Source organism: Scatophagus argus, chromosome 13 (assembly GCF_020382885.2).
Source record: "Scatophagus argus isolate fScaArg1 chromosome 13, fScaArg1.pri, whole genome shotgun sequence".
NCBI lineage: Eukaryota > Metazoa > Chordata > Actinopteri > Scatophagidae > Scatophagus > Scatophagus argus.
In genome coordinates this window covers 16,475,943-16,494,302 of record NC_058505.1, presented here as the reverse complement: position 1 = coordinate 16,494,302, position 18,360 = coordinate 16,475,943, and the positions used below count along the sequence as shown (strand labels likewise).

General features: G+C 40.1%; 1 protein-coding gene and 1 non-coding gene across 2 annotated transcripts in view; both read left to right on the top strand.

Moving 5' to 3' along the window:
• The window catches only part of slc1a7a (solute carrier family 1 member 7a), a 29,616-nt gene that overhangs the window by 908 nt on the left and 10,348 nt on the right, over window positions 1-18,360 (top strand). Inside the window, exons 2-3 of the mRNA XM_046409640.1 lie at window positions 4,677-4,756; window positions 15,868-16,083. Coding sequence (XP_046265596.1) covers window positions 4,677-4,756; window positions 15,868-16,083 — 296 coding nt within the window. The remainder of the gene's footprint in view (window positions 1-4,676; window positions 4,757-15,867; window positions 16,084-18,360) is intronic.
• Window positions 15,128-15,232, top strand: LOC124070095. Its single transcript, XR_006845140.1, has one exon. It is a non-coding gene; the product is annotated as a U6 spliceosomal RNA (small nuclear RNA).

Here is an 18,360-nt window from a genome sequence, read left to right as displayed (position 1 = left end):
TTTATATAAGTACAGTCCATTCACCTGGACCAATAAAGGGAAAATTGCAATAAATAGCCTATTGTGCCTCAGACAAATACAACGAGGAAGGGACTTACTCTGTTGATGGCTGTTCAGTTCAGGATGTTTCATCTTTACTGTTCACATCAGATTTGCAAACTAGATTTGCAAAAGACACAGCATTACGGAGGGCTGAATGTTTTTGAGAGAGTTTATGAAGAAAACCAGTGCGCATGCGGCGATACGTGTGCAGTCGGGAGTTACAGACGCTCCCGGCCTTTTTCACTGTTGTTTATCCTATTTTTATATCTTTCACTTTTCTTTCTTGGTCGGGAAAACTGCAAGTGCAAAGTCTGTATGAAAAAGAATTTCTCTTTGGGGATAAATAAAGGAATTCTGATTCTGATTCTGATTCTGAAAAGGGTCACTTTGTTCCTAAAAAGGCATTTATTTGCTATATCTGCCCCAGGTGCATTGTAATGGCAAAAACTCTTTTTCTCCCACTTTTTTAAACATGAAACAGCATCTCATCGATGGCTCAGACTGCTCATAGCCTCTCAGCTAGGCTCAGCGCATCCATGGAAAGGGATTGCTGGTGGGGAGATTAGTTGTCAATCACTCACAGAGACATCAGGTCAACAACATACCATTCGTGTTCACTTATATAATTCACATAAGACAGAATGGGAAGTGGAATTAAATAGTTGGAATTCAGTGAATTCTAAGAGGCTGCCAGTGAACTGGGAAATAACATCTCTGCAGACAACTGGAAGATTATGTTTCTTACACTTTGTGTTTGATAATTACTGAAATCGCTGATAGAAAGAAGTGAGAAAAAGAATGCTACAAAGTCTGGACTGCTGAGAGCTTAAGTATGTCCAGCTCAGAGGCATTAGTTTCAATTTATTTTGTTGTTGTTATGCTGACACCCGTTAACTGGTCACTAACCAGTTAATATGTAAGAAAAAAAATTACATGAAAGTAATTTGAAAGCACCCAAAGCACTCAGACTGCTCTAAGAACACCTTTAGGGAAGTGTGTGCATGGAAATTATATTACAGCCCAACATGCACATTAACAGCTGACCAATAATGTCCCTAGTCAAGGTAATGTCATCATTTGACATTTTTCTTATTGCAGGTGGTGTGTGTGTGTTTGTGTGTGCTTTTCTGTGTATGATGTAATGTTTGAGCATGCATGTGCTGTGCTTCAGAGGAATGTCAAGCTACAGATGTGTGCCCTCTTGCCAAAACACTCACTGATAGCTGTAGTAGTTGTCAGTTGAGCACACGTCAATATAGAAGTAGAAAATTTTTGTTTTGATTTCACAGTGCAGAGTCAGCGAACAAAAGGCTACATTACATTATCCTCCTACATCTGGTCGGGTTCAGAACATTCACAGTTGCTGCAGTAATTCTTCTAATTCCATCATATTTGATATAAAGAAAGGAAATTAAATTGAAACTACCAAAACAACTGAAGCCACCATGTGACAGCGAACAACAGTGTTGAAATGGCTTGCCTATGCAACAGCCCTCTGTCACTGTCTGTTGAGCTTGTGCAAAGACAACAATTAAGGTTTATTTTATTCTAACCTCTATGACAATATATCCTAAGAAAACTAAGAGCTGACAACCGTGCTGTTGGCCTCAGGCACAGAGTCATAAATCAAAATACTGGACTAAGTCAAATTTTAACTGGCTGAAAAGTGAGGGATCACCGAAGTCATTAGAGTTCATCCTCTGAGCATCATGATTGTTGAGATGGTTGTTAAGATCATTCAATCAGGACCAAAGTGGTGGAAGACAAACAGTTTAAAATTACCATTCCAAGCATCAAAGTCAAGCCCATTACAAGCTGCACCAATGCTGTGAGATGGCATGTGATCACCTCTCTTTTAACAGTTACATGTTACTGAGGATGGTTGTCTACTGGACAAGATACAGTCAAAAACACAATGTTTGCACCTTGAGACAAGTTTCAAACAAAATTAATTTTCTCCTGGCTAAAATGTAGCATTTTAAGTGAATGAAGATGATGAAGAATGAGGATCTGTGGCTTGTGAAAAACGGGTTCAATATTTACTTTTGTGACCACGGAGCAAAAAGAATAGGTTATATTCTGTGCTTACATTCACTTCTAGTGTTGGAGTGAATAGATAAGTGACGCAGAGACAAGAAATGACTCTTAAGTGAGCTGTCTAATTTCCATGCTTATAGTGTGGCTGAAAATAGAGCAAATCTTGGCTATGTGGTAACCGTTTGTGCCTGAGCCAGCTCTAGTTTGCTGTAGCAAATATAGTAAAAGCTGATGAAAAGTCATTCATCCCTGACCTTGAAGTAAACAATTCATGTTCACTACAAAAAATGCTGTATGTCAACAAGTGGTTCCAAGATATTTTTTTAATTACATTCATTACACGTTGGGATCACTTCAGTCCCTCGCTATGAAGAGGCACTCTGCTGCTCTGAATTGTCTCTGTCACCATCAGAACATGGTCCTGAATTTTCAGACTGTAGGGTTGACAGGGTTAGAGCTGGTGGGATGGAGGTGAGCACAGAGATGAGGACAGTCATGCTCATTCTGCATTCAACAATTCAAGATGAAAGCCGGAGTTTAGCACGTAGGATGCATTTCGACTTGCTGTGATTTTTCTTTTTCTTTTGAGTTTTGAGGGTTTTTTTTCCTTTAGTATTTTTTTTTTACTTTTGTAAATGTGGCTGAATATGGAAATATCTTTTTGCAGCTTTATTAACACAGACTGATTTGACATTTTGTGCCCAGTCTAAACAGATGAAGTAACAACATAGTTGAAGTGTTTGCACTATAAAAGCCAATTTTATTTGTATTGCACATTTCAGGTAATTCTTAGCCCTTTACAAAGGTCACCCAGATACAGGAATAAAATGGCAGATTAAATGAATGAACAGGAACAGACACATTTAATTAAATGAAACATTAAAAATACAGTGTCAAAAACTAAATTACAACTGGCAATTAGAAAATGTTGAAGAACACTCTAATGTGGATTATGACCAGCGTCCCTGGAGCGTCCCTGGATGCACGCATATACTAAACATACACTTCATGCATTCATAACTGTCTGTCTGTGGATGTCCATATGAAAGTGTGTGTGTGTGTGTGTGTGTGTGACTGCGTGTTTGTGTGTGCCAATGAGCATACCGGACGTTTATCAAAAACAGCCAGTGCTTTCTGTTAGCAGATGCCAGGACTGACTGACTGACTGTTACAGCTGGTCCTTCCCATACAGAGACAACACACACCCACACACACACACACACACACACACACACTTTGTTCACAGACTGATACAACAATGCAAAACAGTCAAATGTACCCCCACCCCTCCTTCTCCACATTCGCTCACTCAGCCATTTGGCTTAAAAGCTCACTCGCTCCAAAACACAAACAAAAAGCTTTTATTGCTCCATCATCTCACGGCACAGATGTGCTGTGCTTAACTTTCATTTTTCACTTCCAGCTCTTCAGTTCTATCTTGTACCCGGCGCAAAATGGCATACAGCGCAGCGTGTCATTGCTAGTTTCCAACCAACACAGTTTGTCATGGCGCAAGCGCATTTAGGATGTGTCCAACTCCAGTCAAATGCAGCATAATGTGGGTGAAAAATAAGGCGCAGAGGGGTTGGATTTAGTCCTTTCATTATTCATAGGTGTGTTTAAGACATACGTATCACTCATATGCAGTCAAATGGAGTTGTTGATGGGACAGAGGTTTGGGAGATGGCGCACGGCCCAACAACTACATGCCCGTTCCTCAGAGAGACAAGTGCTGCTGTTTAAATAGCAGTGTGGCAAGTGCAGTCACACCTGGTTTTTAGAAGGGAATGGGTGTTGGGTGGTGGGGGGGGGGGGTTGATTCATATTACCCCAAAAACACATTTAGGATTAATTAAGAGACCAAAGACAACCCCTGTGTGCCTTTATTTCCAAAACACTGTTCAGAGTCTCTAATCTAATGTCCGTGTAACCGTGCATCTAATTATATGCAAAGAGTTCTGTAAATTCAAAGGCAGATCACCCAAATACACACTACAGCTCAGTGCTCTCAGTTCAATTCTGTCTAAAAGAGGCGGTGATTCCAATTGCACACTTATTAAGTATAAAGTATTGATATTAATCAGTAATTACATTTGCATGCTTGAATGCTGGATTCTGATTTAACTGAGAATAAAGCACTTGAAAACATGCCACCTGCACAATTTTATTGTCAGAAAGACTTGGACACATGCAGATTCAATTTCTTGACCTTAGTATCCTCAGAAACATTGACTTATTGACTGCACTATCGGGAGAGGTGGTTTCCACACCCCTATGCACAAGTCGAAGCAACGAAATCACATTCACAAAACAGGCATATTTTTTGTGTGCTTAAAGTTAAAATACTTACAACAGGCAACATGTTGGTGTGAAAATTCAAGTAAAAGATTATCCATTATTCAGCTGTTTTCAGGTGTTTTGACATTTGATTCATTTTCAGTACATTCATGCTAGCAAAGTGTGAGAAACACTACTACAGATGTCACTAATACAAACAGGAATGGTACAGGTCACCATAGTGAGGGAAATACTTACATAAAATATTCTGGTTGTATTGCATAACATGTTATAAACACTTTTTTCTCTGCCATTTGCAGGAGGTGAAATACTTCCAGTTCCCTGGAGAGCTACTTATGAGGATGTTGAAAATGCTGATTTTGCCACTCGTCGTGTCCAGGTAACAGCTACGTAGCTCCCCACTCAGACATAAACACACACAAACACTTGCATGCTGTGTGTGTCAAATGCTGAACTTGATAAAAGACTGAAATAATTATTTGGATGGGTACTGATTTTCACTGCATGAACAAGTTGGAGAAAGATGTCAGGTTTTAGAAAACAATTCAAAGAATGTTGTATCCTGTAGTTTTGTTGACTTGCATTGTCTATGCCGCAGTAACTTGAACTAACTTTAAAGAAATGATATCTGTTTCCACTGGGCTGCTGACTTCACATGCTTAAACCCTTTTTCTGAGTGAGATGAAAGATAAAAATTTGACCCACCTTTGACCCACCTGGGAGCTGGTTGAATGTTCTTCTGAGAGTCTGAGACTGCATCAGAGTGAATTTACTTTGCAGTGTCTTCAGAGAGAATTGAAAATGAGTGTTTGTTCTTGCATATGGATGGTCTCCATCTGTACAAAGTTGCAAAGTTTTTACTGCCTCAGTGACACAACAAGCTAATTGAAATTACGTTAATCAAAGCAATTGCATAAAGGGTATTAAGACAAGATGTAAACGAATGTGAGGACAATTATAAACAGGATTTTAAAGGCATAAATCAGAAGATGCAAATAAGATCACCTTTAATAAAACAGATGAAACAGCATAATTAGGTTTGCAAATGCAGTTACACTGCAGTGCAAGATGTGATTGAATAGTGTCAAATGTAATTTAATGAAACACATTGGCAATCAGAAAAGTTTTAAGCCTCAATTTAATACACCTCAAGTTTTCATGGGAGTTTGTTCCCGATAGGACACAAAGCAGCCTGGACACAGTGTTCTAACATTTTAACCACAGCATAGCTTCTTTAGTGCTTTGGATATCCCAAATCAATCAAACGACTTTTCCCTTTCATGAAAAAATAATCACACTGTTTCAAAATCATATCTTCTCCATAGTGTCAGTCAGTGTTTTTTATGCATATCCTATAGGATTTGGTAGTCTGACTGTGCATTTCTGATTAATGTTGATGAAACGCATAACCCAGATGAGATTTTTACTTCACCCAACGACCATTTTCGACATCAAGGATTAAAGAGTGCTGTTCATATGGAAGTGAACCTGTTGCCCTTTTATAGCTGTGTATGTAGTGTATTCTTAGAGCACACATCATGCCCGATTCACCAGTTTGACTATTCTAGTCAAAGCTTTTAGTTGCCTGCATGAGGTCAGTGATGTCCAAAACACAACAAACTCCCAAAACAAATCATCCAAACGCACCGGTTACATGCAGGGTGCTTTGTGCAATAAGCTACTTACAATCTATGCAACAGCAAAGGCTGGATGAGGAGTTAATCCTCCCTCCCTCTCTCTGTCTCTTTCTGTCTGTCTCTCTGTGCTTCTGTGTCTGTCTCTTGTCTCTTTGTCTTTCTTTCTTTATGTTGTTCAAACACAAGGCAAAGGGCACCAACAGTATGTGTTTGTTCATTTATGCATGCTTATGGTTTGCTCCTCCAGCTTCACAGATTTGAAGCAGGAGAGATCACTTCAAGAGCAGGTTTCCTGCTAAACACGAGGCACGTGAGGGAAAGAGATGTTAATTACATCTAATCTGAAACATACATGCAGGCAGAGGGCCAAACTCAGCCAAGCTCATCATGCTCACTTCAGCACACAGGAACTTAAAAGCAGAGGGGGCAAAAATTCAACATTGGAAGCATGGACTCAGGCTGCTGGAGCTACTGTTGAGTCTGCAACACACACACACAATGTTCCTGGTGCCTGCCTGCACCTTGATGGAGGCAATCATGAATAATGAAGATGGAAGGCATGGTTTGTTTGTAACACCAATTTTGTTTGGACTAGTCACTCTCCTTCCCCTGCCATCTACTCTGAGATGATTTGTGGCATGTAAGTTTGCAACCCTCTGCAGATCTGCACTTCAATCCAGCCACAGACACAAGTCCAGTCTTGGTTGATATCTTGTTGTTCTCTCTCTTCTGCCATGCCCACTGATGACAGCAGAGTGCATCTAGATTGGGACGGACAGACGGGCTGTTGACATGGTGCATGGTACAGTAGGGCTTATCTAGGGGTGAATATCCGCCCCAGCCCTATAGCCTGCCTGTCCCCATTTTTTCCCCTCCCAGCACCATCTGCGCACCAGCCAAAGCGGAAACCAGATTATCCCATGAACGCGTCATGATGAATCAATGGCCTCTCCATTTACTGCCTCCTGTTCCCTGTGTCTTTTAGTTTTGGGACAGTATATTTAAAATGAAGTGTTAAATAGAGCTAGATTTTGAATTTCTATGCATGTTTATTCAGGTTTTGTGCTTTGTCTAGATAAAACCATTGCAAGTTCTTATTCACCAATGCTCTGAGATCTTAGGGTCAAAGGTGAAGAACAATATGGAGCACAAACATATGGCTGAACCGCATGGTATTCACAGTACTCATAGTTGCATCTGCCTGTGTGTGAAATCTCGGTTAGGTGTAAATGAATCCTTCTTGTTTACCATGGTTAAAAATGCTGTGTACCTATTCCCAGAGTTGTGTTTCACTTCATATTTGTCTGCCCTTATTTTGTTCTAAATCAGTCCTTCCATATGCACTAGAGAAGAAATAATTGGCATGGAAGATATTGCAAAACAGATGTGCAGGTGTGTCCTGTGGATTGTTTACAAGGTTTTGAGAAATATGAATCACACATCATCTAGAAGCTTATTTTGTTGAAATGTGAAACCAGCACTGGTATTTTCTCTCAAAAATGAATGATTCTTCAGCCACGGGCATCATTCCCAAACATCATTTGGTTAGCTTTCTCATTCTTAGAAACAGAATGAAATTCAAGTATATGATTGCTCCGGCTTCCTCCCACAGTCCCCAAAACATGCACATTAGGCTAATTGGCTACTCTACATTGTCCCTAGGTGTGAGTGTGTGAGTGTGTGGTGGTCTGTCTTTGTGTGTCGGCGCTGTGATTGACTGGCGACCAATCCAGGGTGAACCCTGTCTCTCACCCGTAGTCAGCTGGGATAGGCTCCAGCCAGACCCCGCCACCCCACCTGCCATCCTGACAGATAATCGGTATAGAAAATGGATGGATGGATGATTGGCAGATCTGCGCCTTAACATCCATGTGAATATTATAGGTCTATTTAAGGTTGAAGGAGCATGTATTTCCCAGAAGTTCATTGTATTATTTTTTTAATGTCATCACTGTTGTTTTTTTTTTTCACTTAAAATTAAAATAACAACACCTGAAAGAGGATGTGTTAATCATGCCTAATTTTTGTTCTCACACAGGAGCAGGGTAATACAGGGTGATTCATGCCCTGATCACACTTGGTAGCTACAGAATTGCCTGTGGAGAGAGAGAGAAAACAGGGATGAAATAAGCTGGTGTAATTCTCTTAAGACAGCTCTAACTTACAAGTGAAGAGCCTGAAAACTGCTTCAAATTTCAGTCCTTGTACCCTTTTCACTGGAAGTCAGGGTGAGTCAGTGAGAAGCCATGTTCTCATCAAGTCACATTATGATGGTTATTATTTTTGGCCTAATGCATTTTTCTGATAGTACTTCATGAGTTCATTTTGAATTGTTAAATCATTTTAACCCCTTTTCATCAAGAGCTCATCTATGGTGCCATTCCTGAAAGTATCACTACTCAGTACTTCAATAATATACAGATTATACCACTGTATGTATAGTATAGTATAGTATAACTAGTATAAAACTGAAGAGCATGGTAAGATTGTGTAAAATGGCATAACAATTAATTGATGTCTCCAACCCATTAAACACATGCATTTAGATCTCATTTAGCGTCAAGTTCAACATTAATCCTTGTTGACCAAGATCAAACTGCTCTGACAGCACTGAGGGAACAAAGCACCAGAGTCCACCATTTAGGAAGCTGTTTAGCTGTGTTGCAACCTTCACATTTATTTAACCTTTGTTTGTCAGAGTGCAAAAGAGACGTGGTTTGGCGACAGTCATGATGGTAGAAATATCTTCAAAATTACAGTCTTAAAGATGTCTTTAAATGAACTGTGTGAAATCATTGTATCGTCAGGAACCAAGCTCTGCTGATGAGCTGATCTGCGCGTCAGCATCAGGCTTCTGAGAATGTTTTCTGACTACCCTGAACCTTTCTGACAGGAGGGGCAGTCTATAATCATCATGAAATGTAAATAATAGAAACCCTTTAAAACCTTTAAAACCTTGCCGCTGCCTGTGTGTGGATGCCGAGAGAGACCGAAGGAGTGTGTGGGGCACTCAAGACACTGATCATCAAACATCAATTCTTTGTCATGTTGCTACTGGGTGCACTTCCTGTTGTACTCATGTTGCTGAGTATTTCCGAGTGAGGATGATTTTGGTATAGCTGAAGAGACTGGACTAAAAGTAGTTTAAAAGTGAATTTTTGAATATAGGCTGCATATAAATAGAAAATAGATTTAATGTGTTTTGACAACTTTTCAAGCACTATGTTTGAATTTACACATGTACACTCTGTCATTAGATACTGTTGAGCAAGAGGTTTATATGCAAAACACACACAAAAAAAAATTGAAAACTGAATAAAAATGGGCTTGATATTTCTCAGCTGCCCTGAAATTGTCCCAATATTACTTTTAAAAATTAATTTGATGTTTGCAGTAGACATACAATGCAAGAAAAAATTTAATGAAATTTAGACGATCTGGGCAGACTTTGTCCAGTCCCAAAAATTCCAATACCACTGAAAGTTTTATATTCCCTCTTCAGCCACACTTCATTGCACAAAATGGTGTAATATGGTGAATAAAGTGTGGGGGGAGAGTAGACAGCAGAGTAGGGAGGAAATACGGTAACACACGGTATGTTGTGTGTTGTTGCATGCTGGGTATTGGTTAATGCTAGAATCATGTCTTAATATAGATTGTTGTTATTTTCTGCCCTTTTCCAGAAGCAGTTTTTTTAAAGTATTGACAGGATAACACAAAGAAAACAAAAAATGAATACAGCACAAGCATCAGGCTGTTGATGTTAAAGCAGAAAGCTAACATCGCACATCTGACAGTGACGTCTGCTCGACGTTATTGGTCAGCTCAGCCGGTCAGGCAGCAAAGTTAGATGAACAAGAGGTTTATAGTGAATTGGTTTTCTTAATCTTAGCATACAGAGAGAGACAGATAAACACACAGCAGTGTAGTGAGGATTTCCCCTGGTGACCATAAAACTACAGGAACCCAAACTGAGAGCACAAAACTCATCTGAGCAATCATGAACCAGTTGTTTAATGATTCTTTGGTGGCAATGTTTGGTTTGGTGCTCAGTGTTTTTCACCAAGCAGATATGAAAAAAGCTTCTTCTAGGCTTCATTTTGTCATGTCTTGTCTTGTCATGGATCAATACACAACCAGCTCTGACCTTCATCGGAACTGATTGCACTGTTCTCACAGGCACTTAACTGTGCTGACTACTGACTTGCAGTTACATATACATTATTCTCGTCAGCAGGGTGACAGCTTGTCATTGAGGGTCGTTTGGAAATGATGGAAACCACTGAGTAGACTTCAGTGGCATGCACCTGATTTCTCAAAGTAGAAGACTTCTTCCACAGACTTCCACAAAACATGTTAATGCTCGGTGAAGTTCCAGGTCTGTTAACACCTCCTCTCATGGTTGTTTTAATTCATCAACAGGAAAGGGACTGATTTGAAAAAGGTGTGAAGTCCAAGTTCCACGACGAAACGGAAGTATCTGTTAATATTTCATTTATTATTCATTCCATATTGCAGTTTAAGGAAATGTCCTGCATTTATATATCAAGAATATATATAAATCAGTCACCTATGAGTGTGAATGTCCTGTTTGAAACTCTCTTTTCCACTTCTGACGTCACACGAAACTATAAATAACTGTGGAACATCAAATTGAAACTTATTTTGCCTATAATGTCCCTGGCTGCTGAATTCAAAGGCCACAGTGTCACTATCACATGTCGTGGATGTCATGGATAACTTGTCTCTAAGGAGCCTGTGCCTTATTTTATTCATTAGGAAGAAGGATTACTGTAAGCGCTTGCTCAGCGTAGGTGCAGCAGTGAGGCCTGTAAGCACCATATGGTCCAAAAATCTCTTGGAAAATCTGCTACATGTGTGCTTGAAACCTCACGATCAAGGCAGCTCCACATGGTAGGTGACATACTGTACAGTCACCTTTGTGGAAATGTCAGTGTAAGTAGTGTGTGTCTCAAACAGAAGCAGGGAGAAATAAGAAGCAGAGAAGCAACGCCGCGAATGGATTTGCTTCTCTCAGTTCACAAGGTTCTACATTAAAAGCATTTTTCTTCTTCAGTAGTTTTTGGATCAAACAAAAACACAGTAGCTTATACACAACTGGTTCACAACACGTGAGTTAGGACTCACAAAGGAAAAAATAAAGGAGCAGGAAAGATGCTATTTATTATTTGTAAGCCCTGGCTTTTTGGGTTTTTTTGTGTAAATGAAAATGGGCTGCTCATAGTGATCCACTCAGATGCACCCAATTATCAGCCAACCCTGCAGTTCGTCTCAGCTCTGCAGAGTATATTAATGTGTTTTAGTGTTTCATTTTCACTGTTTTAATATTCAACTCCACAATTTAACTGTTTTGGTTTGGTTTTTCAGTCTCACTATTCTCATAGCATCATTAAGGGAAAAAGCTCTAAAAACTCGGCCCACCTCCAAACAGAGACAGTTAGCAGCTAGCTGGTGAACATAGTGAAGCGTTTAGAAATGTTTAAAAGGAGAGTGCACATTTATGTCATACTGTGACCAAATATGTCAATGTTGTTGCCTACATTGCCACATTGAGGTATTACGAGCCACAAACCAAAATGTGTGAATACCACTGGCTACACAGTTTGACAGTTTAACAAGGCATACACATTCTATTTTATACATTATGGAAATTAACACTATAACACTGTGTCACATGATGAAGTATATTATTTTGCCTGCACAGTTGTCAGTTCATAAGGATGAGTTTATGTGTTTTCATGAGTCAGGGGGTGTGATTCAATACAAATCACTTTACAAATACAAATACAAAACTTATTAAAAATTACAAAGAGTGCTTAACTACCCAAAGAGACAACACAATAGATGTTCAGACTTCTGCTTTATCTGCTCAGCAAATGGTTTGAATGATTTTGCATAAGACACAGATGAGCTTTCAATTAAAAAAACAATATCTTAGATAGTTTAAACATGTTTGAGTTTTTATCAGTTTCATAACTGCTGCCACCTCATGAGACAGCAGCTCATCAAAAATCCAAGATAAGGAAGGACATTTGGATAAATGACATCAAAAATACTACATTTGATTGTTGTTGTGTTGTTGTGCATCAATTCACTTCAGCTTTACTTTATACTTCTGATGTTCCTGCCTGAGATCATCTAATCCCTGACCAGGGCAGGTCAAGTCCCTTAGCTGCACTTGTTGTCCAATATACCAAAGGAGGCGAGGTTTGCTCATATCTTACTGGCATTTTAATTCAAGTCAGACCACAGCATTCCTTACAAGCAACAAGCACATAATGGAGGCGTACCTCTTTCCGTGAGTTTCAAGAGCTTTTCTGTTTAATAGATAGGAACAACATATCAGATGACTGGAATGATTAAAGCTAACATGTCAGTCCAATTGATGTAGTCTGTAATATGATGATGATTACAATTTAAATCATGATTTACGTTCAGTCTGAGTGTTTTATATGCCACTGGCAGCATATTGCTGCTAACTGCATTCAAATTCATTAGTAGTGGGCAACAGACAAAACAAGAGGCACAACCCCACTGCGGTGATGCTTTGACATCTTATGCCAAGTGCCAGTCAAAGTTTGCTCAAACTAAGCAAATTAGTCAATGCTCTTAACATAGCTTAAATATCAAGCAAGTGCAACAACACAAGAACAGGAGAGGGAAGATGCTATAAGGTCAAGACAGACTTCAGTCTCGGAGTCCTTTAGCAGGTGTGATCCAGATACACAGAGAGAAAATGAACAAAGTGATTCACGCCTGTCTGTGCTTCGCTTTGTGTGTTGATTGGGTTTTACTTGGTATTAGAATGGAAAGGAAATCAGTGGTGATCAGCCTCCGTTTCTTCTGTTTCTTTGTGTCTGGCATGATGTCCATGCTGAGCTCGGTTCGGTTGCCCATTCCAGCACCACACCCCACCCACCCTTCACTGGGTCCTCCACCTCACATCTGAAAACCTGTAAAAACCAACATAATTTAGCACAAAGACTGGAAGCTGGAGGAAACGGCTAGCACAACTCAGTCTAAAGATAAAACAACTCATCTACCAGCACCTCTAAATCTTAGTTTGTTAATTCACACAAAAACTGAAAATAATTTCTTTCATGAGCTGTATCTTTGTCATAGTGACCCAACCTTTTGTATGAACAAATCAGAACTTACCCAGTTTGAACCATCGTTTCATACATGTGTCCTTGTCAGCATGTCTAACCAGCACATAATGTTCTGTCATGACAGATAGAACATAATGTCCCCAAGCTGAGCAGTCATATCCAGACTTGTACAAGCAAGCCATTGTGAGGTATATAAGTGGCAGATTGACGCCGTTAGAAAAATAAAAATAAGATTGCATTAAAATACATGCATTTATGCAGAGGTAATTGTTAGGTAAACCATCATAAGAGTTAACGTAATGACACAATCATTTCATCATTTTGTATTGTTACAATAAAAACATGTTCAGTAAATGTTTGCGGGACTGCAGAATTCTTCCTGTTTCACACAGTGACAAAGAGACTGAAAAGCATCGTCTGTCCCTGCTCCATCCGGTGTGACCAGGGGTTTATGGCAGCTGATGATGAAAACTTTATAGACTACTATGTAGCTGAGATTACATGGCATTACTGAGTCAGTTCTCTGACTTCATGACTTTTCTTTCCGTACGCTGCTGTCACATGATGTTTCAGCATTTACCACTACCCTGTAACTGCTGTGATTTCATTGCAGAAAAAAGTTAAAGACTTAAAAGTTAAAGTGTTGAAGTGTAAAGAGTTAAAAGTCCAGTATGTAGCATTTAGTTGCACCTAGTGGTGTGGCTGTAGACTCCAGCCAACTGAGTACTCCTCATGTCACCTTCCATTTCCAAGCTTGTAGAAGAACCTATAACAGCCAACAACAACATAAAAGGCGCTCTCCATACTCTAGGTTTGGTTTGTCCATTCTGGGCTACTGTAGAAATGTGGCAGTGTACACGAATGAAAGCATAACAATGAGCAATAGATTCCATTACACACACACACAGACACACACACAGTTATGTTTCCATCACTTTTGAATACATTGCATAGACTTCCATTCATTTCCTGGAGTCTTAACCACCACCTAACCATAACAATAAACATTACTTGCCTAATACACTTACCTTGACGTAACCTTAACAACCTAACCTCAAAGCAAGTCTTTCCGTGTAGGTAGTCACACACTGTCTGTTAAATAGGGATTGCACACTTTTTAGAGGTGTTAACATGGAGCACACTCATCTCCAGTGGGACTGTGAGAAGAAGGAGATCGACACAGGATGAATACCAACAGTGACTGCACGGAAAGATTCAGCAGCCCCATCCAAACACTTGCCAAGTAAAACCAGATTACATTTTGGACAAGAAGAAAGTCTTGTCACCCCAGCTCAAAGCATATTTTCAACCCCCCCTTCACTGGCTCCTCCAGCTGTAGCACTGTTTCAGTTTCTTCTGACACTTTTTTCTATACCAGCTGAGAAGCAAAGAGTTGAAAGAGTGTGGTTTTTTTTTTCATCTACAGCAAATGTTACCATGTTAGTGCTGTGAAAATAAATATCTGAACTAGGCTATTCAAAAGAATCCATTTAAATGCAAATTACTCTCCTCTATTTACAATGTTCATGATTACAGTTGTTTATTCCCCTCCCCCATGATTTCTGTGATAGAAAAGAGAGGGGCACAAAACACTGAATGGTTAGATTCACATTTCGCAAGTAAAAGAAGAGGAGCACATGACACAGAGACAAAGACAGACAGACAAAAAACAGGCAATATGGGTAACAACTTCAGTCAGTTTGATGCTTTCTTCTGAGACTATCTGAGACTGCAGAGGCAATTTCTGATATAAAAGACATCTCAGGGTTGAACGTGTCACACTGAGTCTGGTTAAGTGGTGCAATCATGTCAAAACTGTACATACGCTTGAATGAGGCCTTGATGGAGCGATTGCTTACACACAGTATGTAATTAGATTGGATATATGAGGAAATGTAAAGCCTGTCAGAATATTTTCTCTGATGTTTCACAGCTTTTAGCTTTAAATTCAATCTTTTGAATCTTTGTGGTTTGTTCTCCTCATGATACACTCGTGACACTGTTGTTGTGTTGGAACGATACAGAGAAGATTAGCATGGCCCCTGCGCAAGGATGACATGCAAATTCATGGAGGTTGGAGAAGCGGCTTGTGATCGGAAGGTTGCTGGTTTGATTTCCCCACCGGACAGGCAGGAAAAATTTGAGTGTGGTGGACTGAGAATGTCCTCACCCCCCATTAGCCGGCTGATGTGCCCTTGAGCAAGGCACTTAACCCCCAATATGCTCCCCGGGCGCTTGATGCAGCCCACTGCTCCTGTGTGTTTCAATGTTGCATGTTGCATGTGTGTGTTTCAATCAGTGATGGGTTAAATGCAGAGAAGTAATTTCCCAACTTGGGATTAATAAAGTAACTTAAATTAAATTAAACTACTACTACTGTTTCATTTAGGATTTCTTCCTAAATTGACAGAAGTAAATGTTATAAATTCGGGACCATACGACTCAGTAATGTATTCATTAACCTGCAGCTTACTTATGCAGTTTAGTGTCATGTATTGCTTTGCTCCACACTGAGTTAACATCATGCCAATGAGCTAGCATTTTTATTCTTCCTGCCTTTGCAGGGACACTGAAATTCACTTTTCAAATCATCTGCTTCTGAAAACTGGGGCAGAACAAAGGCATTTCTTCAGTAGTTGCTTGTCCTCCTTGATTTCTGACATTAACCTCCACACCCCTGTCTGTCTGTTTGCCTCCCCTGGCTGTCTTTCCCTTTTCTCTAGTTTGATGTCAGGCCTAGCTGCCCTGGACGCCAAGTGCTCCAGTCGTCTAGGCATCATGACCATCTCCTACTACCTCTGGACCACCTTTGTTGCCGTGGTAGTGGGCATTGTCATGGTATACATCATCCACCCAGGTGGAGCCGCTCAGAAGGAGGACTCTGAAGACAGCAAGAAGCCAATGACCAGTTCTGCTGACGCTCTGCTGGATCTCATTCGGTAAGAGACTCTCAGGCATTACATGGGTTAGCGCAGACGAAAACATCATCCTGCAGATGTGCAGAAAGACTGACATGCAATGGCTTTCATGAATATACAGTACATTTATTGAGACTCCTTTATACTTGCTTGCAAACTATGAAACTCTTGAAAGCAGTTTAAATATCAGTTCAGTTGACTTTTTCTAAGATGTCAAAGAATTCAAGCATTTCAGGAATGTGGAAACATTTAAAATCAAATGAATTTGATATGATGGTGGCACAATGGTGCAGTGGTTAGCGCTGTCACCTCATAGCAAGAGGGTTCCAGGTTTGAATCCCGGTCTGGATGGAGTCTGTGTGGAGTTTGCATGTTCTCCCTGTGCCTGCATGGGCTTTCTCCAGGTACTCCGGCTTCCTCCCATAATCCCAAAAACATGTGCATTAGGTTAACTGGCTACTCTACATTGGCCCTTGGTGGGAGTGTGTGGTTGTCTGTGTTTGTGTGCTGGCCCTGTGATTGACTGGTGACCAGTCCAGGGTGAACCCTGCCTCTCCCCCGTAGTCAGCTGGGATAGGCTCCAGCTCCCCCACGACCCTGACAGACAAGTGGTATATAAAATGGATGGATGGATGAATCTGATATGGGAACCTCAGTGCTTGGTTTAAAAAGAAATATGCATTTGTTGACTATAAAGAGTCACAAGCCTCTCTGTTTAAAGCCTTTGTTTGCTAAGGTACATCTGAGTCAAGTACAAGGTAATATATATATGCATCCTCTTGGTGCAGTTGATGGTCCTTTGAACAGAAAAGGTCAAAGACACCCTCAATTCAAAGTTTGTTGGATTTTTGACAGATTCGTACATCCTTTAAATAAACAGAACAACAAAAGCGAAATCCGTAAGATCATGGAGTCAAAGTTAAATATTAGTAATGTGCTTGGGTAGGATGTTCCTAATTTGAAAATGAAGGAATGGTTACTGACTGCAACACTAAGCAAAGCAGACTAAAGGGAAAATAAATTATAAGCACTGAGAGTAAATGTAATTTTCGAAGCTTGGAGATGTGTGAGAGAGCACAGTTTAATGTCAGCAAGAATGCAGAAAGCACCTTCTTCTAAAGCTGTTTAATTAACACCTGTGATATGTAAAAGTAGTTTCCTGCGTGCTGTCTCATGAGGGCTGAAGGTGAGGAAATGCTTGAGGTCAGAAGGTAAAGCCTGGAGCCTTGTGTGCCAATGGGTTATTGCGCTAAGCTAATTAGAGCTCATGACGAATGGACTAGGAGTGTTTGAGGTGAGCCTTGGTCAGCCCCACAGAGACAAACCTGCCGATGAAGCCCTGAAAGCCACTGTGTCAGTGTGACAGTCAGTCAGTGGGGTAAAGTCAGTGGCCTGTAATGCAGGAAGCTGCTCCCACACTGGCTTGTGTTAGTTTATCATGCTATTTTATCACAAACTGCAATTTTAACCTGAAAATGATTCATGTTTAGTCATTTAAAAAATAGTTATTTTTCATTCTCAGTTTATTTTGGTTTTGTTTTCAAAATATTTAAGAATTTTAACAAAATCAAATAGTACAAAATAAATAAACTGTATTTGAATGATTCACTTTCACTCAGAATGAAAAAAAGCGAGTAATAAACTGGCCAGGCCCATGAAATCCAACTATGAAGTGATCATGTGGCAGAGGTGAACCTCTGTCGTTCATGGGATCTCATTGCATGTGTGTTTATGTGTGTGTATGTCTGTGTGTGTGTGTGTGTGTGTGTTTTGCAGAGCACAGCTGTGCTTTGGATTTATCCTGCAAAGCTTCTTTACGGCCTTCATCTATCATGCAGGCATACATCGGTACACTCGCAAATGGGCCCAACTGTCCGCAGCCGTGTGTGTTTGTGTGTGTGATAAGCATGTTTAATGACTACAGTATGTATGAATATGTGCATACTTAGATTTATTAGGGGTACTAGGGTCAGAGTGGTTAATTAGCCTGCTTTGCTCTGTCTTAGACACAGGACAGGCTGCTGAAAGGCTGAGTGGTCAAATCCATGCAGAATATTCACTGTAGTCCGCTGAGTTGCGCCATATTGCTCCCATATATCTTTGCCATGTGTTGAATGCATGAGTTGTAAAATACAATACGCCTTTTAATCCCACGGCCTCTGAAATGTGCGTTTTGAATTTTGATTGTGATCTCTCTGTGTTGACATGAGATTTACAGCCAGTGCTCATGCAATGCGGATTCGCTCATGATTGACAGACACTTATCTCTGAATAATGACTGCTACATAATGTATGTCA